A 25,595-nucleotide genomic window follows, 5' to 3' on the forward strand; every position below is an offset into this window, starting at 1 on the left:
ACCAATGATTCAGGAAGAGAAAAGTACACGAGATCAAAGCTGAAAACAAAAGCGCACCTCTCACCCGTAATTTCTGTCGACTGTGTGACGAAGAAGAAATGCTGCGGCACAATAATTATATTATGTAATAATTAATAATTTCTTAATTTAGATGTACATGTTCTGGACATTAAAACAGCACTAAAACATTCATCCCCTTCCACTGTAACAAGATACTAATGACGCTGATTAGAGATAATAGTGCACGAAGAAACTGTGTGTGTGTGTGTGTGTGTGTGTGTGTGTGTGTGTGTGTGAAAACAGCAGACGTGGGGTCTTGTGGGTGGTAATTAGCACTTGGATTTCACTAATGGCTGTACATGAAAACCTCTACACACATTCTTACAAATTCATAACACATACACACACGTGCACACACACATGCACACACACACTGCGAAGACTAACTTTGCAGTAACTGTGTGTCTCTGTGTGTCAGAGTTGCTAGCCTCTCATTAATACCTATTTTGCGAATGCTGAGAAAGCTTTGCAGCTCTTTCTTAGTAATCGCTTCGCCACACACACACACACACACACACACACAGAGGCCTATTAGTTCCTCTAATTGAAAGGCAATTAAGCCTCAGGTTTCGCGGTGTGAGCTAAACGCTGGGTGTCTGTTTTCAGCACCGCTCTGTTTTTAAGCTTTTAACAGACCACAAAGAGCCGGCCACCGAAACGAGACACCTGAAGTGAACTTCAATACACCGACTCTCTATCTCGTCTATCTGTGTGTCTTTTAGTTTTCTGTGACCCCCTCTGTCCTCTCACTCTGTCTCTCTGTAGTCACCGGCATCCATATGATACTTTCTTTCCCAAAATAATGACAAAGATGATCACTGACCTCAGGCTAAGGGTAAAGATCTACTTAAGCAGCCTATATTATTTGATATAAACCTTTGTACGCGTCTTCCCCTCCTAACTTTTACGAATCGAATGCATTTGCTTTAGCTCAGCAGATGGAGGCAATGACGCCTGAGTGGTTAAATCTTTGCAACACTCAAAAGTTTGTGTTAAATTCTCCTGACAGTTGTTGGACAGAAACATGATCACTCTGTTTCTGTTGGTTGTCTCTTTCTCCCTCCTTCCTCCTGCTCTCTGGTTGGTTCATTTCATCCATCCCTCATCGTCTTTAAATCTCTCCTCGCAGAACATGATGCTGGAAGGGACCACACATTTGAAAATAAGAAATAAAAAGAGAAAGGAAAAAAAAAATCCTTCCAGTCCACAGCTTTGAATCTACAGCAGAGGAGCCGTGGGATTTGTTTTGGAGAGTAGGAGTGGATTTCTACAGTAACAGAAAATCTCATTTTAAACCTCACATGACCCCCTTTCTCATCCCAGCAGAAACACGGAACAAAATCACATCTGGTTTAAATAGTGTTTAGGGTTACAGAAGGGTCCGGTGGCTGGAGGAGGTCTCGTGTGAGTAAATGGTTCCAGGTTCGGTCCTGGCTATAACTAATCGATGTGTGTTTGTGGTGTCCTTCAGTGCGTCTCTGCAGGCAAGATCTTAAACCAATAGTGGCTAATTTACTGTAAACAGCGAAGTTCATTTCAGATCAGAGCAGAAATGCCCCCATAAAACCCTGATGTAATGTAATCTCACAACGTTTGTCTCACAATCTAAAACCTTTAAAACTTTTGTTACAATGTACGTGTGTTTCTGTGTCAGCATTTTTATTCTTATGCCTCAGTTAAATTCAAGTTTAAATCAAGGCAGCAGCCCGCAAGTCTCTGTTGTACCGCCATCTTTGGTCATGTCAGAACAGACTCGCCACCATGCCAAGTGACACTAATGTGGCAGGAACAAACGATGACACAGCGACTGTGAGAACACAGAGGGGACAAATGTCGCCTTCAGGCTGCGCTGAGGGAACAAACAACACATTTTACATCCATTTCCTGTTCCTGTCGGCCGCTCAGCTAATTCAGACATAATCCTTTCGTTCTGTGGCTCGGGGAGAGTTCATGTTCACTGTGGTCAATTCAGAACAGAAACAGCAACTTTCAAAATGTGTTGTACTCTGTGAACATGTTGACGACAAGTCATCGCTGCCGTGACGTGTTAAAACTCATAAATTATTGCTTCCCCAGTGTTTACAATCGTCAACATCAATTATCTTAACAGCTTTATGGAGAAACAACTCCCCAAACAATGATTAAATAATAAAAACTGGAGTGTCAGCTCTGTTGATGAATGTTGGATCACGTCTGGTTTTCAAGATCAGACAGCGTCCATGTTTGAAAGGCCTTCTCCAAAGAAAAGGAAAGAGGCTGCACTCAGAGAGTTCACAATAAATAACACTGCTGCTCTCCTTTCTCCTTTAATTCTCATATGTATGTATCTTTCCTTTTGTACACACTGTGCAGACAAGGAACAGTGAGACCATTGTTTGCCGATACATCCCTGACACAATATGTGGAGACAGGGCGGGAAAAAAGTATGAAAAGACACACACAGTCAGCTACGTACACAATCACACAGTGTGCCAAGGTAGACGGGGATATATATCTCATTCGTACATGAATGAATCACCGTTATTACCACTGACCTCCAGGGAGACGGAGAGAGAAAAAGTTGGAGCGGAGAGGGAAAAAAGTCGGGTCAAGTTTTCTCCGTATAGTTTCCAGTCATTTCTAAAGTTATTTCAGTGCTGCTGCTGGAGGTTTGGCTCACCATGGGGAGAGAAATGAGAGTGAGGCGCAGTCCAGACAGAGACACCAGAGGGAGTTAAAGATAGGCAGTGGGAGTGATGGAAAGAGAGAGAGGGAGCAAAACAGCTCTCTTTGTTGTTTAATGGTTGAAAGTCTCCCACATGTTGAAAAATAGAGACATAAAGAAACTGAAAAGAATCTCAGTGGTTGAAACGAGCATGAAAACTGTTTTGGGGAAATACTGTTTGATTGTCTTTATTGAATTCTAGATTTTAAGTTTAATTAGAGCCCGAGCACCGAACAGTCCGTCCATCCATTCATGCAAAGTATTCCAGATGTCCCTCTCCCCAGCAACACTTTCCACCTCCTCCTGGGTGATCCTGAGGTGTTCCCAGGGCCCCGGGGCCTCATACCAGATGAACATGCCCAGAACACCTCTAACAGGAGGCGCTCAGGAGGATCCTGATCAGATGCCCGAACCACCTCAACTGACCCCTTCTGACACAAAGGAGCAGCGGCTCTACTCCGAACTCCTTGCCCTATCTCTTAGGCTGGGCCACGACACTCATTCCGGCCGCTTGTATCCACGATCTCATTCTTTCAGTCACTACCTATGGCTCATGAGCATAGGTGAGGGTTGGGACGCAGAGCCATACTCTAAACCCAACAGGAAGTCAGCCATTTTGGCAATGTGCTTTAACGAACTCTTCCTAGAGATTCCGCTGGATCGACCTTTCATTTGGGCAGTACAATCTAAAGACCTTGTCCGTGCTCAGATGGGAAGCTTCAGAGTTTTTGTTGATGACGAGGCATCAAATTTCCATGATTTGCCAGGAAGTACTTTGTAACTCTACTGTACATAATTGAATCTCCCCCAAACTTCACATGTTAACAATAATAATCCTCTTAGCTTGTTGACCAACTCCACCTCAAATGTGGTCAGAAAAGCCTGAAGGCCTTGGTGATGCCTTTTTGTGAAAAATCTGAGTTGTCATTGAATTGAAACATTCCCCAGTGTGCACACTGAAGCTTTAATATCGACAGACAATTTTTCTGGAAAAGCTGTATTTGTCAAAACATTGTGTGAGAAAAGGTCTACCAAAGATCATGCGTTGCTGAGTGATTTCTGAGAAATGTAGTCCACAAACCCCACAACCATGCCTGATTAGCACCAAACATTAGCCTGGAAATCCAGACCCAACTCTAGACAGATTTAGGGTCTGGCCATGAGTAATGCAAATGACCCAACTCGAGGGGCGGCACCAAGCATGCATTTGAAAATATCACTGCACGCAATTGGATACCACTACGACCAATCAGAATAATACACAGGGTGACGTATCCAGAGCTTAGCTACCAGCGGAGCTAACTGGTAGATTAGACTCTTGCCGTATCCGGTCAGCAAAACAGCAAAAACGTCCTTCTTGCAAAGGAAAGACTCGAGCGCCGTCTTCTGTTCCTCTTTTAGAGAAAAAGCCAAGTCTAACTCGTTCATTGTAGCGGCCAAAGCCGTTTCAAACAACTGGTGTTCATCCGTAGCCATCTTGCAGTGTTTACTGACTGATTCTGGACTTCGTCGTCGCAGCGCTGTCATCATCTGTTTAGCTCGCCTCTGGCCCGCCTATATCAGATACACCAATGTGATTGGTGCAACTCGGCTCCAACGGCATGGGTAATGAGCATCATTACTGATTGCCAGAGTGACTCGCTGAGCAAATTCAAATTGTGCTCTCGCGAGAACTCTGGATTTCCAGGATAACCAAACATACTAAACTAGTCAATATACTGTCAACACTAGACATCAATAAATCTGTATGGTGGAGAATTTAACTGTAAACCACACAAACGCCTCATTTACCATGGCTGGAGACTGCACCACTTAGAAATCTTTACTGGGTTGCAGCGTCACACCTGATCCACTCATGAGTACTTCACATTGCATTTGCATTTTTATGCATCAAAGTCCAACATAAACCTTGCAGTATCACACTGTGTGAGTGAAAGCATTTCCAGTTTTGTAGAGACAACATCTGTACACTCTTTGTTACTGACAGCAACATGTGGAAAGTTCCAGGGTTCAGCTTTAACTGCAGAAATTAAAAGCACAACCTTTGATCATACACATCTTGATTGTGCTAATGAAACCTAGAGACAGACTGGAGTCATCTGAACCAGACTAAATGTGAAGGCACTATGATAGAAAACTAGAAAAGCTTAAGAAATTGTCTCCATTTATTCACAGTTGGTGGAATAGTGCTCTGTGCTGCTATGCAGAGATAGGCACTGAGATTGCAGCTGGGCTGCTGCAACAGCTACTCTGAGTGAAGAGGCACAGCATGAGACAGAGCCAGAAGGAGAGCACGACAAAAGAAAAGCATTTACCTACTCAAACAATCTTTCACTGCAGACCCAGATTCTCTGTTAAACATGACTTGAATGACTGTTTGCTAACCATTGTGCTCCTAATAGGTTTTGGTGCAGAGGAAAGGAATTCAAGCAGGATGAAGATTAGAGGACTGATTCCAATTCAGAACCATCAGTCAATATCAGGAAATGACAGATTCTTACAGGGACAAAATGTGAACTTAACTTTGACTGTCTCGCCATCTTACTCAACACAGGAAGAGAAGAAGTAGCAATTTACTTGTGTGTTTAGTAGAAACACCCAACTCACACACCCGTCCAACACGTTCTCACTCCTAACTGGTCAAATTCAGAAGCTTGGTCACTCAGTGGTCCTATGCTTCAAACGTTGATCCTTCAGGTACCCCTCTCATGTGAGTATGGAGGTGAAAGGTTACATGTCAATTTCTGTTTGTCACATGCTACAGTGTCTTAAAAATTACTGTTTGTTACAGTAACTTAAAGAGTATGCCACCTAACAACTTTGTTCTGTGATGAACTCCAGTAACTACGTCACTTAAATTAACTTTTGGGTTCCTGCAGGACATGAATACCTGACTCCTGGGTGAAAGTTGAGTGTGTGTTTGACCCACCCACCACTCCCTCGTGTCATACTCTGTCTTTCTCGCTCTTTCTACTGAACTATTGCTGCAGACAGGTTCACACTGGGGTGTGATGTAAACCTGATACATCTCAAATACCCTTTTTTTCACCAAAATTTCCACGTAATTGTGGGTTTTTAAAAGCAGGAAAACCTGCTAAAAATAGACTCCTTTCCCACTTCCAGTACGCCAAAGCCATGCACACAATGTGTCACATTCAACATCACAAATGTCCTGGAAAACAGGGTTAGTAGACAGCCAATCAGGGCCGATCAGAGCTGGAGCTTACAACCGCAGAGTCATTTTTCCTGGGACTGAATGACTGTAGCCTTTTCTATTCAATACAGAAAGCAGATGTTAGCGGGTGTTCGTGGGGTTTTTTTGTGCAGTGGTAAAGGGGCTAAACAGATGCTGTAAGGTGCCTTGTGTGCTGAAGCCAAGGGCTACTGACCAGGCTGCCGTGTGGGACGCTCTGGGGATGACAACAGGTCAACACACCACACATATACCTTGTTATCACTTTCTTGTGCTGCTTTTTGACACCTTTTGCAAGTATTTAAACTATGAACCTTGACGTTAATGCAATTTTTTTCAAAAACAAGAGAAAAGACAATGACTTACGTTACGTTGACGTTTTTTATTTTCTGTTTTTACTAATTTCTTGATCATTTTTTGGGTCATATCGTCTTTCTTGCTCACTGCCTTCTTCCCATGCTTTTAAAAGACATCCAGCCAATGTGCTCAGGTTTCATAGGGTTATAAATACACACATGCTCACACATACACACATTTAAAGACACACTCAGTCATAGTTATTTTGGAACAAATCCACAAATGCAATGTGATTGGTTGGTGAGTTAAAATATGTCAGCTAGCGAGGCATGTCACACTACTTCTATTTTTTTTTTAACCTCACCGCTGTGACCTTTGGGACACACACACACACACACACACACACTGTGTGGGTCCTGCTACTCTCTAATGTTGGCCAATGAATCACAGTAGTCTAGTCCAACACTTGACTCATGGATTCACAGCATCGCTATGAGCCCGAGGGAACAGTGCGTGCACACACACACACACACACACACGCACACACACACACTGTTCACTATTCTAATGTGACTCTTGAGTCATGTATTCAGACAGAGGAAGTGGTCTGGCCAAAAGGCATGCTCGCCCTGGGGAGTCATTATCACTGTCTGTTTCTGGGTTGCATTCTCTCTCGCTCTGTCTGTCTGTGGAGCTCTCTCCGCCATTAAGGATGTCAGGAACAGAAAGGGAAGAATATTAGACACAGGAACTGTGTGAGGGATTATGCAGGATTCCCAATCCATAAATGCTGGCAATGTTTTTAACATTTACCTCATTTAAAAAAGAAACAGTGGTTGAAATATTTCAGCTGTTTTGTTAATTCCTCATCTTCAGTGAGAGGGAATAATTATCTAGCAGTTTCTTTATTTTAATTTGACAGCAGGGTCATTTCACTGTCAAACAAGTCACACGTTATCATATTCACAGTCACAACAAGTATTTCTGAGCTGTCACTCTGTCCGCTGCTACCAATCTGTTTTGTTACTGTTGTTTTTTTTAACATGTTTGACTTGACAGTTTTTGCGACAAATAACAGATGACCGGTAGCAGGGTTTCAGGATATTGGTGAAAGCAATTTATTTTGGACTCGCTTTATTTTTTCTTGCTTGTTAAATAAGGCTGACACTTAATTTGACACATTAGTGACAGTTTGAGAGCGTGTTAATAGATTCTGCAGAGCAGGTGTCAGCTCGTCGCACAACAAGTGCATGTCGGGTGTATAATTGTGTTGGTGTTGTTGATTTTAAGACTCATTTGAAGTTTTGAAATTCAGAAATGATTTCACCTCCAAGTGACAACTTCCAGGAATAGATTTGTTTGTGAATAGGTGCTACTTTGGTTTGCCTGTGATAAATTGTTAGCAACTCGCAATTTCTCAACTCAAATTTGACACAGAAAAAAAAGGTAACATCAGCTCTTTACAGAAGTTAATACTGCCTCCTTTCTCTGGTTTCAAGGTGCTTCTGAGTCGATGAAAAATATAAACAAGCTCATCCTCACATAGTTGCATCTTGTCTTTTCATCTCGTCTCTGCTGCTTTGGTATTTGTCTCTGATTTATTTTGAATCCTTCAAGGTAATTTCACTTTAGTCCCACATATGCTGTGGCAAAGACAAAACTAAGCTCTTAAGCTTGCACAGATAAGTGATAGACAAGCACAAACACACAGACAGAAACAGAAACATCAATCAGAAGACTCAACGATAATTAGCCAGATGATGAGCCGGTGTGGGATTAACTGTCAACACTTCCTGGTTGGCTGGTCATGTGGTCAACGGGAGCCAATGAGCCCTGAGGGAAATTCTCATCAACTGAGCTACTGAATGTTAAACACACACTCGCATGCACATGTTTTATTTATATATCAAAGACAGAGCAGCAGAGAGGAGGTTAAGACAGAAGAAAATCAGACGAATTAGGTTTAGAAAGGAAAAGAAGCCCAGAGAATCACACAGCTGCAGCAAGAAAAACTCATTTGTACCTCTTGTAAAGGGATTTGTGAACACAATCACTGACTGTCAGTGTTTGCTCCTTGCATGTGTTGAATGATTTCTTGGAATAATGGTAGCTTTGGTGCAATTCTTTGGCTGTTTTGGCACGGCTGCCTCTTCAGTGAGAGGCACTGCAGGTCTACGTGGGATATAACATGTGCAGCTGTGTCCCAAATCTCCTGTCAACCATGTCAGGTGCCATAATGGAGGTTCATTGGAGATGCAGCTGTGTGCAAATGCCGCATCAATATATGTTAACCACTGGGCAAGGAAATGGGATATCTGACACGTAGGTGTGTGTCGATTAGGTGACGTTATTGCCTTAATGAATGTAATTAGGGACACTTGTTTCCAAATGTGCATCAGTGAAACAGTAACCTTCATCTTTTGTCTGACCTTCTGCTCCAAGTTTAACATTATGAAAGGGTGACCTGACAAAATGAAGAAGCTAGAATGAGAGCTGTCTGTGTGCTGAGAGACTCGACAAAGGCAAAAATGCTTAGGAGACCTGACTCAGTGACACAGTAATATTGAAAAATGCTGCAATAAACGTATTGTGTGTTCTGGAGTGCTGCCAAATTGTCATGAATAATTAATGAATAACATAACGGAGATTCGTGCAACAAGCTGCTGCTGTCACCAGGAAAAAAAAAAGGAAGACTGTAAATTTAATTGAGAGAACCCTTTAATTAAATTATCAACTCGTCTACATGAATTATTAGATCAATAGTTGTTTTTTATTCCCTGAATCTGTGAAAATATTCTAATCAAATCACTTATGTAGCCTCTTATTCCTGCTCATAGTTATTTAAAAAAAGAAAAAAATCATCCTGTTCATTATTTATGTGCTTTTACTTGTCACTTGTACTTAATATGCTAATTTCAGTTGTGGATTGTCAACGCCTTTCAACCTGTTTAAAACCAGGAGTGCAGGTGCCACCCCTGGAGAACTTTGTGATGAAAATATCTAAAAACATGCATGTGTTGTTTAGCTCCTACAGCCTACTACCAACAAAAATGATCCAGAAAATGATTTAAACACCGTAGATAAGACACAGTCATTTTGTTTCCTTTCCTAATGACAGAGCGTTGGGTTTCTGAACAAAAATAATCTGTTTAAATGTTGAGTTTTTACTTTTCCTTTCATATTTGCAATGGGTTATTTAAACAGCTTTGAATTAGGCCTGATTCTAAATGTAGCGTTTTCCAATTAAGACATGCGGGACATGCTGATATTCGTCGAGTTTCAGCAGCATTCTTCTCAACTGGGAAGTTTGCAAAATACCAACCTCATTCCGAAGTTGCCGAATACTGGCGCTTAGGCAGCAACTTCCAGCGTCAGACACAGATGCAAAAAGGGTCCGTGTACTTCACAGCTATTCATTTTTCTTTTCGAAATAACAAATTGAAACACAGAAAACCAACCATTACCTGTTTTTTGTTTTGAAATGACCAAATGAAAAAATGATCTGTCTCCTGTTCTTTATTTGATAATAAAGAAAAATGGAAAATGAATCGTTATCCATTATCCGATTTAATTTGGGAATTTTAAAAAAAACCTGTGGGAAACTCCTTTCTCTATTTTTGTTCGTTTCTTCTGTGACCAGTAAGTTGCATTCATGTGGTCTATGAAATGTACATACAGAGCATGTACATTTCCTATAACTAGTAGAATGTTGCTTTATCTGACATGTTATGCTAATAAATAACTTTTCTAACAAATCTAGGTCACTCTACATGGACAGCAACTAACGGCATACCACGTTACACATTACATGTCTGCAAAAAATGATATGCAATACGTGAATTAATAAAAAGTTTTATTACCATGGACCAAACGTTCCTTTTCGTCCGCCAGTTTTCTGTGAAAGTGACGTCAATTTCAGTCAAGTCGGCAGCTCCTGTTCCAAAATTATCTCTGAGTTGTTTTTCCAACATGAGCGGGCGTTCATGTGTATTTTCCCAGTCTGAAAGTCATTTTTCCGATTATTCCGACACCACATGAATGCAACTTACTGGTCATAGAGAAGAAACGAACAAAAAATAGAGAAAGGAGTTTCCCACAGGGTTTTTTAAATTCCCAAATTAAATCAGATCATGGATAACAGATAACGGATAATGGATAACAATTCGTTTTCCGTTTTTCTTTTTTTTATTATCAAATAAAAAACGGGAGATCATTTTTTTCCTTTGCGGTTGGTCATGTCAAAACAAAAAGCGGATAATAGTTGGTTTTCCGTGTTTCAATTTGTTATTTCGAAATGTATAACAAATGGCCGCAAATTCCTCGGACCAAAAAGCCATCTTTCACACTGGTATACGTGGCTGGTTGCTGTTATTGTGTAACAGCACCCGGTAGCATTGGGGAAACGCAGCAGGACAACAGCATAAGTTAAGAGGGCTAAAGTCCAAGTAGGGTGGTGGATGGTTCCAATGACCACCACCTTTCTTATGAAAAGACTCCAGACCGGAAGTTCTCAACATGCCGATTATGTCTCATAGTCATTGGGTCACTTACTGGCAATGGAAAGATTTGATTTAAATGAAACCTACATGGTGTGGTGTACAACTAACATACAGCAACATGACATTTAATTACTGTGTATTCTCCAATGCCACACAGACGCATGGTGGTGAGAAACAACCCGGTCTCACTCCGAAGTTGTTGAATACCAATGCGTAGTGTAGTCATTGATGTAGTTCAGAACTGAAATTTCACCCATTCTTATCAGGTAACCCTTCGTCCTGAGTTTGCACTCGCCATATTTTCAGACACAGTTGGCAATAAAGCCAGAAAACAAGTGAAAAATGACAGCATTTGTTTTTCACTGCAAAGGTGGAAGTGACATGACATTGTTATACTGCTGTTGGTGGTTTGGTGGTCGGGCATACAAATGTCTGACTTTGTTTCTTACCAGCATCTCACATTGGGACCACACACTTTCACTCCTCTTAACCAAGCAGTAGAAGTCATCCAAACATCTGAACTTTGACATGCCGTAACCATGAGGGTGGCAGATTGGTAAAACTTTGGGTTGGTTGTTATTTAAAGGAACTGACAAACAAATTCAGACTTGCTGGTCCTAAAATCGAACAGAGGGAACTAAGCCTGCCTGTTTTGTTCTGTTTAGAAATGCAGCTCCAGGCCTGATCACCTTTAGTCCTCTGTTCAGTGGATGTCAGCATGATTTGATTAATTCCTTCATTGCTCCCATCACATTTATTTTGCTCATATGCCAGAGTATATCGTTAACATTTCTCTTGAGGCATTTCAGTGACATTCATCTATAGTTTCTGGCATCAGAGGTCAAGTGTTGATGGACACATTGGATTTTACACGGATCAAATTCGTCTTGTGCTGTTTAACATATCAAACTGTAAGCGATTTAAAGGGCTTTGAGGGAGAGTCAGGATACCTTTAATGTCTTTCATATGTTCCCATGTTTGCTTTACATTACTTTTGTTGTATTTAAAAGGGCTATAAAAAGAGCAATACAGCAACCTGGCGTTGCACATGAGCTGTACCTCCCACACTAAATCACTCTGTGTCTAACTGAATTAAAGCTAATGACTTTACAGACAGCATCGTCTGGGTAATTAGTACAATGTCCTAATCAACACAACAACCATTTAAGAAGTCAGATCTCCAACTGCAGTCAATTAACATTACCTCTTATAACAGACAGCGAAGAATGATCACTGAACTGTTTACGGTGTTTTTGCTGTCAGTGTTAAATTCATCACTTTTATAAAGATTAATCTGTTTGCAGGGGAGAAGTTTTATTAAACTGGATGTAAATTTGCTCAATTACATTGTTTTTTTAAAGCAGTGTTTTAATTATGTCTCCTCTGCTCTCTTTTAGGCCTTGCCATCAGAGGAGAGAGGGAGTTAACCAATTGTGAGAGAAGACGAAGAAAAAACGAGGAGAAGAAAGGCAGTAACGTGACAGTCGGTGATGAGTATCCGCACCAACTGGCCCCTTCTCAGCTAATGAACTAGGAAGTTCATCAACAACATTTCGTTAGCAAAAACAGGATACCGCCTCAGTGGGAGCGGAGCTCCACTGAGAGGAACCAGAAAGTAGGGGGCGGAGTGAAGTGTACGGTCGCTCAGGTTGGGCACGATGGCGATGCGGCAGGGTCTTGGGCCGCTGAGGGCCTTCCTGGTGCTGGTGGGAGTTTCTGCGCTCTGTAGCGTTGCATTAGGAACCCGGAAAGGAAACGCTTCTTTGGATCAAAGAAGCCACAGACATAGACATCCAGGTAAGACTAAAGCAGCCAGTTCCTTATCCTTTGACTCTGATGTGTCTCTCATACTAGTATAGCTCTTAATCTGTCCGGATCACATTTACGGCTTTAACTTGTAATTGTGATGCAGTCATAAAAACAGTTTATCTTTCACCTGTCAATGCACAGATGGCCACTGTTTTTCATGATAGTTATGTTTTTTAAAACTGACAATGATCCCTCCCTTGTGACCATGAGTCACTTTGGACTTCACAGTACTGACAGTCCATTTTTGACAATTACTGTGCAGAGATGTTGCCGTCCAAGCTGTGAGGCAAATATTTACTTGAACTGAAATGTTCCTTTCCCTTTACATTTATGAATTGGAAAATCACTGCATTCACATTTTCTTGTCAACAGTGATCTCTTACTTTAAACATCTCCCAAGAGGGTTTGGATAATCACGTCTTATTGAGTGTATTTACGCTAAGATTTTATGCATTTGTCTTCCATCCACTTGCAATTTAAATCCTTTTTTGTTGTACTTGTTCTTACATAGCAAAGACTTATTTAGCAATTCATTTTTTCCATCAAGGTCCCTCTCAGTTACAGATGTTCACACATGGCAGCTGCTCAGTACAACCATAGCCTGCTCCTGTTAGCCACCCAGCAGCTGCACTGCAACAAACAGAGGTTAAGTCCCCTGCAAAGCGCCACCTCAAAAACTACTTGTTAAAGTGTGTGTCTTTCACAACATCCGCCCACGTTATCTCCACTGGGTTTTGAACTGGTGACCCATCATTCAAAAGCGGGCCTCTTTGTTCACGAGGTCACTGCTCACCACCCACTTTTGAATTTAGTCTGTTGAAACTATTCTCAGACAACAAACTGCAGTTGTGGTGACAGACAATTCACTCAACATAGTGATCCAAATGAGGGCCCATTTTAAATATAGTATAGTGCACAGAGTGCATTTAGGGCATGTCCAACTCTGTTTTTGTGAGTTAAATGGCACACAATCTGGGTGCAAAGTAGGGCGAAAAGGGGCAAGGGTTGTATTTAGTCCTTTAATTAAACATAGGTGTATCTTAAGGGAATAATATGTCCTCAGCCAATCTGAGTGTCGTCCCCAATTCCCTTTAAAAGCCAGGCATGCCAACTTCTGAAATAATCAATGAAGTTAGGCTGCTTCTTGAGCGTAAATGTGCAGTGTCTCTCGAAATGGAGAGTCTGTCAGCAGCTCTGCTCTGATCTCTGCTATGTTCACATTTAAAAGAATTTAATTAATATTTTCCTCATTAATAATGTTTTATTTCAGCAGGCAGAGTGTGCGCTCGCTCTATTTGGATAATGCTTCCATTAAATCACAGGAAAATACTGAGCCATTGTGACTTTATACCAGGTTTTTGTTGGTCAATGGTGCAATCACATTCTGCTGTTTCGAAATAGCAATATGCACAGATGGGCGCAAGTACTTACACAAAATGGCCGCTGGCCATGAAAATGACAACTGTTTCTGACTGAAACTTGCAACGACAGTCATACTGAACTATGAGCAGCTTTGCACCAGGTGTAAGATGAGCCCTGGAGACTTCTGAAATTGCTTTTTAATCTTTGTAGATTTAAATTGATTTACAGAAAACTATAGCACTGGTCTCAAGAAATGTATCGATGCTTGTTTTTGTGCTTTTAGGTCACTTGTCGCTGCATAGACACAAACAGAGGGCGGGGAAGGAGGGGCAGGTGCTCCACAGGTCCAAACGAGGATGGGTCTGGAATCAGTTCTTCGTCATTGAGGAGTACACTGGGCCTGACCCAGTTCTGGTGGGCAGGGTAAGTATAATAAAACATGACTTAAGATTCTTGAATCTCCTCTCTTGAGACAAACAGAATTAATATTTAAGTAAAGAAAATACTGTTAAATTCATGGCCAGACTGCCCTCCAATCACAATCGTGGTGGGTGCACACAGTGTGACAGCAAAATGACTAACTCCAATAGGATTTAAATGTGTTTTCCCCATTTGTCAAGGGGAGAGAGAAAACTAGAAAAGAAGGGAGGTCATGCTCACATTCAAGGTGAAGATGATTGGTGGTAGTCCTCCACAACAACAGCATCAGTCAAACCGAGCAGCGGCTTTCACAACAAACAACAAATTATGTTTACAATGCATCATATTTCATAGTCTAGGGGCTGTAAAGGAAGAACAAGACTTTAATTGAATGTTGAACATTCTTCAATTTCTTTGGATGACAACGTTTTAAATCTCTTACTTATTAGTGTTTGCCTGTCTCACACAGCACATCTCCGAGCCCGTCGATCTCAGTCTCCCCGCTTCTTTAATTTGTAGACTTGAGAAATGGATGCCTCATGTCACATCTGCCAAGCAGCGGAGATACAATACATATTCCAGTCTCGCCTGTCGATCAGACTTCCTGTCTCACTCTGTAATCAGCAGTCTGTCTCTCCCTCTCTATAAGTTCCACACCATCTGAAATCCAGATGTCCTGCCTTTGTGTTTTTTCTTCTAGTTTCCTTTACTCTCTTCTGTTCTTCCCCGATTCAGCTCCATTCAGACGTAGATTCAGGCAATGGCAACATCAAGTACATCCTGTCCGGCGAAGGTGCGGGCACGATCTTTGTCATCGACGACAAGACGGGCAACATCCACGCCACGAAAACACTGGACCGTGAGGAGCAGGCCCAGTACACTTTAACAGCCCAGGCCGTGGACAGAGACACTAATAAGCCTCTGGAGCCTCCATCAGAGTTCATAGTGAAAGTTCAAGACATCAACGATAATCCTCCTGAGTTTCTTCACGGGCCGTACTATGCCAGGGTGCCTGAGATGTCCAATGTTGGTGAGTAGTACAAGAGAGGGTTAAGGGAACAGGAGGGGAGGTTAAGTTTGGTGCTGGGGAATGGGTAAGTCCTTGGTTTAAGGTATTTAAAATGTAAATCAGGAAAGCTGCAAATTGGTCCATTTCTTTAAGGGTAAATACTGTGGACTAATTGTGGTGTAGTAGAAGACTAGGACATCATCTTGGCGTTGTAGGTTTGTGGTTTGTCCATTCTGGGCTACTGTAGAAACACAGCGGTGTAAGTCATTCTAAGGTAACGAAAACACAACACTTCTTATTTTCAGGTGATTATACATTAAAGGACACTTAGGATATACTCTATTTCTGTCTATATACCTCCTAAATCCTACACACTGGACCTTTAAATCTTCGTCCAAAATGCGTCTTACATGCTCAATTCTCTCGTCTTAAATGAAGGTATATCTGTGAAACTGACCAGCAGATTTGTTTTTTTGTTTGTCCAAATATCAAACATAATTTGATCGCAACAGTGACACAGAGGAAATAATCAATGGTACTGAAAATCTCTCCATTGCATAGTAATTGACGTTTCCTAATGAAGTCACTGATGGAGTTCATCGTCAGTGTTGTTTGTCTGCTAAACAGCCTTTTTCATACATTATTAATTATGACTGAAATCCAATCGCAGGAAATGTGACAGAGAAGTGGATAACAGACGGCACCATTAGCTGACACAATCTGCTCCTACAAAGTCCTTTCACCTTTTTTCCCTTTCCTTTATCAAATGTACAAGAAATCTGATCAACCAGAGGCAAAAGCAAGGAAATACTTAGCACTAGTTTGGCACAGGAAAGAACTCGTACCATCTCCTCAGAGTCTCCTTACTTAGGGCTTCTGATGTTGATAGATTTTCTTTCCAAATATTATGTGGTCTTGGAGAGTCTTCAGCCCCTCAAGGCCGACCTGAAATGAACCACACTGGCAGTGGTGCTGCCTGCCAGAGAAATCCCTTCTCTGAATGGGCTGGACTTCCAAAGAAAGAACTTCTGAAAGGACTTCTGAATGAGTTCTGTTCAGGCTTCCTTTTTTATTTTTTTTTTTTCAACCATCCGCTTCTTAAGCAGAAACATGAATACAGAAGCCTGGCAGGGAGGGGCCGCCGGTTGCCATCATCCTCAACCACAGAAGTGGAACAGAAAGAAAAGCTGTAATTTGACTAACTAGGTCCGTGTTCCCTCATGGATGTCAGAATTAGAACAGATAGAGAAGACAGTCTCGTTCAAATTAACATTCCTGGTAATTTACCCTGTAAGGTAGCGGCCACATCGAGACCAAGGTTGAATGAAACTTGATTACAGTTATAAACCCAATGGATTCTGTGAGGAGCAGAGTGGTGGTGCTCATATAGCTGCAACATCTAAACAGCATATATGAAACTGAAAAGATTGTGAACCAACAAAAACTGTGCTATTGATTTGAAGTCTCCAAAGGGCTCAGCCAATATAATCCAGCTGCAGAAGGGTCAGCATCAGCAGTTTTAGACCTGCAGTTCCAGTCCAGCTTGTGCCATCAAAAGGCAATGGATATATCCGCTCCAATTTTGTTGGTGTTTTTTTGCTCAGATTTTGTGTTTTATATTTGATACTATTTTAAGAAAAACATGAATGGATAAAACCTTTATTGCCTCAAGAGGAAATTAGCTTTGCACAACTAGTCTCACTGCAAAATTGTGAAAGCCGGTGTTTGGTCAGTGGCCTCCGCCGTCGCACACTGACAAAAGAAGCCGTCCTTTCATGTGGGAATGATACGCTGCCAGTCGCTGTTACAGTTTAGCGGCCCCCAGCGCCATCAAGGGGAAACACAGCAGGACAAGAACTAAGGTTACGGCAGCGAAAATCTGAGTAGGGCGGGCAGGAGTGGTGTGGATGGATCCAACAGCCACTGACTTTCATCTGGGAGGCCGGTGTTCAAGTCCCACAAGACTGTAAATCCAAACTCTTATTTTTTTTTCCTAAACCCAAACACGTGTTGTTGTTTTTGTTGTTTTTTTAATACTTATAGTTTATTTATTTTCACAATAATATGATACATAAACAGAACAAACAGCAGGTGCCAGTCATTATATTGTACAATGTAATAGGCCATACCTTCATGGTATGTCGGAAAGGGTACATTGGTAATATTATTCATACAGTGGGTTGACACAGAAATAACAAAGTCACCAATGGTGAAAAATAATAATGCATGAGAAATAGGGGAGTTTGATCATCTCATTCTTCCTATCTACACATAAGGAAAATACCTATACAGATATTCATACAGGTACAGGCAAAGGGAAAAAACAAAACTTGGTTAGCACAAGATAACACCACATGACAGTGAGACAAACACATGTTTTTGTTGCCTAAACCCAACCACATGTGGAACCACAAAATGTAATCATGTGCATTTGTTGTTGAAGGAAAGAAACAGTTTACAGTGCTGTACCCGTGTGGTGCAGTTATTTTGAAAGGGACTGTATGCAAACTGTACATTTCCGGTGAAAACATAAGTGTATTTTGAAAACAGACGATGCATGTAACAGGCTGAAGTTGACACGGCATCCCAGGTCATCAACAACCAATGCACCCAGGGTACCTTACATGTTGTCTCTCATCGTAGAAAGTCCATGACCAAACGTCCAAACCTTTTGCCAGCACTCACCGTGGTTGAGTTTGAGAAGAATGAAGTGGGTTCAGCTTTACAATCTTATGGGAAGCAACACCAGCCTGTCAGGTGAAAGTCGGTGGTTGTTGGACCCGTCCACCACCCCTCTCACCCTCCCCAGTAGGACTTCCACTGCCTTAATTTTGTTGTTGTCTCGCCACGTTTCCTCCTGATGCAACTGGGCACAGTTAAACAATAAAGGCAACCAGTCGGGTACCATGCCAAAGGAAGGATGGCTTTTTTCATCAGAGTCTGATGCCAGAAGTCACTGAGCCATAAATGTTAAAATTAAAGGCAAAATTATTTTGTGGTGTTATTTCACAGCAACAATGTGAAACGCATTTTCATTTAAATAACAGTCATGCAATGGTGTTCTATTAGTATTGATATTTGTGAGAAATAAAATGTAAAAACACACAAAAAACTGCTAGAAAAAGAACAAAACTACAACTCCTGCCCTGCAGGTGGTGCACATGTTGGGTGGTGTTTAGGCTGATGACAACATGTACATCTGCAGATCTAAACTGCTGTTAACATTATTACTTTTATTTGACATTTTTAGTGAGTCAGTTTTATGAGTTGTGTCACATCTGAAAAAGTGAATTTGAACAATTATGCAAAGTTAAAAGAATCTACTCCCGACTTCTGCAGATTTAATTTATTTAGCCTATTTGCTCAGCTTAACTGTGTCAAGTTCAGTTAACAGAGATTCACAGGAAGTAAATTGCTGTCATCTTGTTTTTGCATTTTTCAGATTAGCCAATAAGTTTTGAAAGGGTTTCATAAATCCTCGGGTTGTAGGACTCTGTCACAGCATGGAGGGAGTGTAATGTTTTATTTAAAACACGAAAATCACCAAAATTGGAAAGAGGATGTCTCCATCCGACAATGATGAAATGTAGAGAAATAAGTGTGGAGACCGGCCTCACAGGAGCAGTTCAGCTGCAGTGTCTGAAAGATTTTTTCATTCCCTTCCTCATCCAGCCGGTGCAGGCAGGTGAATCGGCACGCTCTCTGTGACAAGCTTGTTTGTCAAACCATTCTTGAACCGAATCGCTGAGGCAGAGTTATCGCCTGACTTGACTGTCATGTCTGTGTGTCTGTCCTGTAGGTACGTCAGTGATGCAGGTGACAGCTACAGATGCTGATGACCCCACCTACGGCAACAGCGCCAGGCTGGTGTACAGCATACTGCAAGGACAACCCTATTTCTCTGTGGAGCCTCAGACAGGTGAGGCTGAAAACAGAACCCTGACCGGGGTCAACAGACATCAACGCCACAACCAGATGTCATTGCATCATGCAAAGACACAGACTTCACATAGCTAACAGATCCAGCACATGCAACCACACTGAACAGCATCCTGTAAACAGACAATATAAAGTCATGTGCAGCAGTAAACATCTGCACATTGGTAAGTATTGGCTCCGTTAGCCAGACAGATAAGCCACACAGGGCTGGTGACTGCAAGTGTGCATATCTCAAGACGTGTCATGTTCAGTGCACCAAGAGCTTCAATTTTGTAGCTATGCAGTTAAATCTTTCACCTTCATTTGGTAACTCAACCAGGAGATATAGACAAAAACAATACAATGAATAGAAGTTGTTCTCATAGCTGATGGTCATACATCTAAATTCTAACTTTGAAATTCAGCTATGAACTTTTGTTTTTAGGTATACTAAGCAGAAATTGTGTGTTACTGCTTGTAAATGGCATTGCAGCAAAAGCAACAGTAAAACCCGACCCCAGCTCAACGCCACATGGTGTTTCAAACAATTCAATATAATCCAATGAACTTCATTTATCCCAAAGGAAATTCTTGTGCCAGAGAATGCTACAAATTACAGTAACCACAATTTAACGATTCATAACCAGTAACAACCAGTGGGTTCCTCGGGTCAGGGTTACTGACTGGGCTCAGTTTTATGACAACAGAATATTAAATCAGCCGGAAAAGGGTGGACTGCCCACTCCAGGTCAGGGGACGTCCTGCCTCAGGTGGAGGAGTTTAAGTATCTCTGGATCTTGTTCACGAGTGAGGGTAGGATGGAGCGGGAGACTGACAGGTGGATTGGGGCGGCGTCAGCAGTGATGCAGGCACTTAACCGGTCCGTTGTGGTGAAGAGGGAGCTTAGCCAGAAAGCGAAGCTCTAGATTTACCGTTCCAACCCTCACCTATGGTCAGGAGCTCTGGGCAGTGACCGAAAGAACGAGATCGCAAGTACAAGCGGCCGAAATGAGTTTCCTCCGCAGGGTGGCTGGGCTCAGCCTTAGAGATAGGGTGAGGAGCTCGGACATCCGGGAGGGACTTGGAGTAGAGCCGCTGCTCCTCCACATCGAGAGGACCCAGTTGAGGTGGTTCGGACATCTGGTAAGGATGTCTTCTGGGCATGTCCAACCGGGAGGAGACCTCAGGGCCGCCCCAGGACACGCTGGAGGGATTACATCACCCGGCTGGCCTGGGAACGCCTCGGGGTTCCCTCGGAAGAGCTGACGGAAGTGGCTGGGGAGAGGACTGTCTGGGCTTCTTTGCTGAGGCTGCTGCCCCCGTGACCCGGACCCGGATAAGAGGAGGACGACAAGTACGAGACAAGAATATTGTATATCTGAATATACAAATAAACAAGATAGAGGTTCTTTCTAGAAGCAAAAGCAAAAACCAGTGCCTAATAGAGTAACAATAGGAGTATGATTAGTACAGGAGTTACTAAAGATGCACTGAAATGGTGGGAAAAAGACTGAAGAATAATACTGTGCATGATGTGAAAAATATTGCACAAGACAAAAGCAGTAATGTGCATCATATAAAGTAACAGTGCAAGTGTTTTACCTTGCTGCATTTGCTTTTTTTTGGCGCTGTGTTTGTGATTTTTGTAGTTTCTTTTTGAATGCATAGTTCAAGATGCACAGTCGCTACCTTTTTATGACGGCACCTGCATGCTGCGCCCAGGGCTGTCCTGAACACAACAAAATAAAAATACATTAAGAAAAGGGGCAGAGTCTCTGCAGATAGATCTACAGCCACACACTGAGAGTGGGTCATAAGTGATGATTGAGAGGGATTACTTCGGTATGAGTCTTTGATTTTAGGAGAATCCTACATTATATACCTTTAAGCTCAAACCACAGTGGGAATACCTGTGTTTTCAGAGATTGACAAGATCCAAGAAACCAAAGTTAGTACTCACATCTTCAGGTCTTAGTCATTATGAAAACACGTTGAAGCATTTAAAAATAATAATTAAGAGTTTTCTGCTTGGTTGTGCACCCCAGTGTTGTAGACAACAAGCTTTCATTGCTCTATTACACATATTGTCACTAAAATGAAGCCCTGTTTCTTTCTGCAACATTTCCACCCTCTCCTCTCTTAATATAAAATGCTAAGCATTGGCTGCTGCAGGGATCATATAACAGCAGGTCCTCTCCACTGAAATTGGTGAGGGAAAGAAGGCACTGCTGTAAAAAGAGGTCCCCAGGGGACATTCAGCCTGGTCTCTGCAGAGCCCAGGCCTAATATTTGGGCTCGCATTAAAAGGAGAAATTGGATGTAAGCAGAGAGGTTAGGGCAGACATGGAGCTGTGTCGGGTCAGAGAGGGTGAAGAAGAACAGAGAGAAAGAGGTTAGGGTAGAGGAGGAGAGAGGAACTGCTTTAGAGAGAGTGAGTTCATGGAAAGACAGAGTGGTGAGGGCACAGAGAGGGAGAGAGATTTGGGCAGAGTAAATCTGGCTAATCAAACCAGTGTTGGGTATTTGACTGGCTCAAATCCATAGCTCACATTTCTAATTGGTTTGGAGATTATCAGCTTTGCATGCTGTCACACACACACACACACACACACACACATATATACGCACACACATATTCGCATACACACTTGGCATAATATGACAGCAGAAATCCTCAACTCCCAGACACTGCAGCGAGACATGTGGAGAAAGAAAGAGAGCGATGGAAAGAGAGCAGCCGGTGATGAATTAAACAGAAAGAAAAGATTACTGGGGCTTGAAATGGAGAAAAATAAGACTTCACACATGTTTAACTGGAGTTCTTAGTTATATGAACGATGACTGATGGTGTGTGTTTTCTTGCAAAATGAAATATCTTTAAATAAACGACACCCTCTCTTCGGAATGGAAATTACATTTTAAGTTTCTCCTTTAGAACTTGTTTTTCAAGCAAGACCTTTTGAAATATTAAAACATTTTCTGAATGACGTCATTTAGATTGATAGTGAGAAAACAGTCATAAAGAAAATGTAATGTGAGCATTAGAGAAGTATTTCCCCACTGGAAAGATGGTCTTCTCATGAAACTAGGCCGTCAATGTAGTTCAAAGATGCTGACACTTTAACCTCTTGTATTCCACCCCCATTTTGTAGCAAAAACGCCTAAAAAACTCTCTGAAGTTTCTTGTGAAAGTGTCAGAAACACTCTAGGTGATACAGAGACAGAGTAATGGGCCTCTGAAGTCAGTAAAAAGTTGAAGATTTTGCCTAAAATAAAATAAAAAATGTATTTCAGGATGAATAACTGTCTGTGGCTTCATCTGAGCAGGTAAATGACACTGTGGGGCTGTAGACACACTATCAATGAACACTTGTTTCAAATTTGAAGAAGGTTGCTCAAAGTATGACCATTCTACAGTGTTTTTTCCATGAAAAGATCCAGACGGAGCTCACTCGGCTTCAAAACAGTACTATCAGTGATCAAACAACACTCAGCCAGCTTCAAACATTGTACCTTATTGAAATCAGGTGTGATTATGAAGGCTGATGTTGTTTATGACACAGAAACACCATAAAATATCACCAAATAAAGCCATATGAAATGTGAAAGTTGTGATCCCACTTTCTAGACGGTATATCTCAGCCAAAAATAGTGGTAGGAGTGAGACTCTTACCTTTTATAAACCAGCTACGTGTCCACTGACGGATCCACATAAGATCGCGAGTAATCCTTTAACTTTTCCCATTGAAAAACAGCATGACATGACTTGTCACCACTCGTCGCGATTTTGGACTTTGTGTGTTTAGGCTGCTCTGGTGCGAAATACATAATAAATAAAAGAAAAACAATGTTATTTTTGAAAAGTCAAGAGTTTCCTGAATCCGGCAATACCAAATATCACATGGTTTGATGACGTAGTGCGCCTGGGATATTCCATTTAACAGAGGAGGGGGGAGCGAGGAGGTCGGCATCCTGGCGGAGTTAGAGAGGTTAAAATTGGTCCTACACAACCAGAGAAAACTGATAAAACTGCCAGAGTGCACTATGCCGTACCGGACCAATAAACGCTCCCGTTGGTGAAATACCTTTATGTGTCATGCAAAATCAAATAACTTGTATTGTCAGTGATAGACGTCGGTAAGTACAAGGGTCATCCATAGACCTTTTAATGGTGCACCCTTGGCCTTGGGCTGGGGTCATCAGTACCCTTTGACCCTCCCCGACAGCGGGCCTGTGTTTAACACAACATCAGATCCAAGAGGCTCCTGGTGCAGCACGTACATGGACAAAGACATTTCCAAAAACTTATAGTAACAGTGCAAACATTCAGCCTTCTATAATATATTTCACACATTGTACAGTTCTGTCCAACACTGAAATCTAAACATTTACAAGGTCTGGATCATATAGTATCTCAACCTTCAGACACTGGAGCCTCCTCACATGGCTGCATGCAGACAGTGAAGGACTCTGAGGCCTCTGAAAACACCTAACTATGGACAACCTTACATTCATACAGTTATTATTCAGGATGACATTCATATACTCTCTATGCAATGGTTAGATGGAGCAAGGTTACCACAGTTCATTTACACATATGACCCTAATTGTTCGGACACAAAGCTAGTTGAAAATCAGCGAAGTATCCCTTTTAATTGCTGTTAAAATCCGTCCTCTCAGGTATAATCCGTACTGCCTTGCCAAACATGGACCGTGAGGCTCGTCAGGAGTATGATGTCGTCATCCAGGCCAAAGACATGGGCGGTCACATGGGTGGGCTGTCGGGGACCACTGAGGTTAAAATCACCCTCACAGACGTCAACGACAACCCTCCAAAGTTCCCACAGAGTGAGTACCAGCACCTTCACCCTGTCTGTGATATCCACTGTATGACTTGATGTCTTTTTCCCTGCTGTGACGTCTCCCTCAGAGGTTATGAGTGCTTTCCTACTTCCATCCTGCACTTTGACATCATTTTCTGCACCACACATCTGTGTGTGTTGGTGTCGGTCTACATACATGTGTGTATGTTGTTCTGTGTGTGCTATATGTGAATGTTTGTGTGCGTAACCCAGACAACATGCTGCTAGCGAGCAATATAGAAGCCAAGGAAGTCACCGTAAGAGGCACAAAAGGTAACTTAAGAAATCAATTACTGAAGGTTATTTACTGCCCCTCTGCAATGTCTTCAGGCGCGTGTGTGTGTGTGTGTGTGTGTGTGTGTGTGTGTGTTTTGAATCACTGATTCGAAGTGGAATATCTGATGTTTGAAGAGGAGATCAGACAGAAAGAGACAGGACATTTGCTGATGACGAACTTGTACCTTTTGTTTTTTCAAATAAGGTGTTTCTGCAGGTGTTATTCCAAACTATTCTCATATTACTGTGCAACTGCAAAAGCAAAATATGATTTATCTTTCTTCTGGCGATGTTGAGACAACGTTTTGATCATAATCGGATCTTCATCAGGTCAGAAAATTTAACAAGTAGAAACCACAAATGCATTAAGCCTCTATGGTGCTGTGTTGACTCAAGGTAACAGGTTATTGGCTGTTTGTACTCACACAATACATCCTCAGTTATGTTGCAATACTGTTTCTACTGTCACATGACTCTCTGGAGGCCATGTTGAGTCCCTTTTTCAGGTTCGTGTTTCAGCTCCATCAACTCTCTCCACAAAAATGGCCTGAAATCATCTTTTCATGTTGTTTTACATTCAGAAAAAAATAGATTCACAATAAGAGTTGAGTAAAGTTTACTTTTTAATTGTTTAATGTGCTTTTTTTGATGATTAAGTACTAGAAAATTGTTAACAAGCAAATGTTGCCTTGAAGCAACATTGTACGTTTATGGAATCATTTTGTGTATTTAGGTTTGTATGACTGCATAACTGTCATCTTGATGCTCTCTTTATCTCTCCAAATCAACTATGATACTGTGCAGTCGACTATAACAGTGACACACTTGTGAGTCCTCTCTACAGAGAAGACTGTATGCTGATATTTTAAACACATTTTTCTTCCATTTACAGAATAATTACAATATTATTAATAAGACTCTTACAGGGTAAAATCAGCACTCCCAGACGATGTTGGTGAGACTGAAATTAGAGTTCAGTAGTTTGGACAACAAGCTGCTAACAACCAGCAGCATCACACACATTACACTGAAAACAGGGATTTAAATGTAAGACAAATCATCAAACACTGAGATATAACTCTCAATCTTGTTCTGCAGAGGGTTTATGATAATTTAGTCTGATAAATTGTTGATGTAAAGTTTGCTGAAATAAGGCGACTGTCTTTAACCCATTCATTCCTACAGG

At 41.7% G+C, this 25,595-nt stretch overlaps 1 protein-coding gene across 2 annotated transcripts in view; it reads left to right on the top strand.

Moving 5' to 3' along the window:
- Positions 1 to 25,595, top strand: part of cdh11 (cadherin 11, type 2, OB-cadherin (osteoblast)) — a 140,513-nt gene that overhangs the window by 77,672 nt on the left and 37,246 nt on the right. For both annotated transcript variants that reach the window (XM_033643795.2, XM_078176349.1), the window contains exons 3-7: positions 12,151 to 12,550; positions 14,208 to 14,347; positions 15,080 to 15,374; positions 19,153 to 19,272; positions 23,952 to 24,119. In XM_033643795.2, the coding sequence (XP_033499686.2) occupies positions 12,412 to 12,550; positions 14,208 to 14,347; positions 15,080 to 15,374; positions 19,153 to 19,272; positions 23,952 to 24,119 (862 nt within the window). In that variant the 5' untranslated portion in view covers positions 12,151 to 12,411. The remainder of the gene's footprint in view (positions 1 to 12,150; positions 12,551 to 14,207; positions 14,348 to 15,079; positions 15,375 to 19,152; positions 19,273 to 23,951; positions 24,120 to 25,595) is intronic.

Source organism: Epinephelus lanceolatus, chromosome 17 (assembly GCF_041903045.1).
Source record: "Epinephelus lanceolatus isolate andai-2023 chromosome 17, ASM4190304v1, whole genome shotgun sequence".
Taxonomy (NCBI): Eukaryota; Metazoa; Chordata; class Actinopteri; order Perciformes; family Serranidae; genus Epinephelus; species Epinephelus lanceolatus.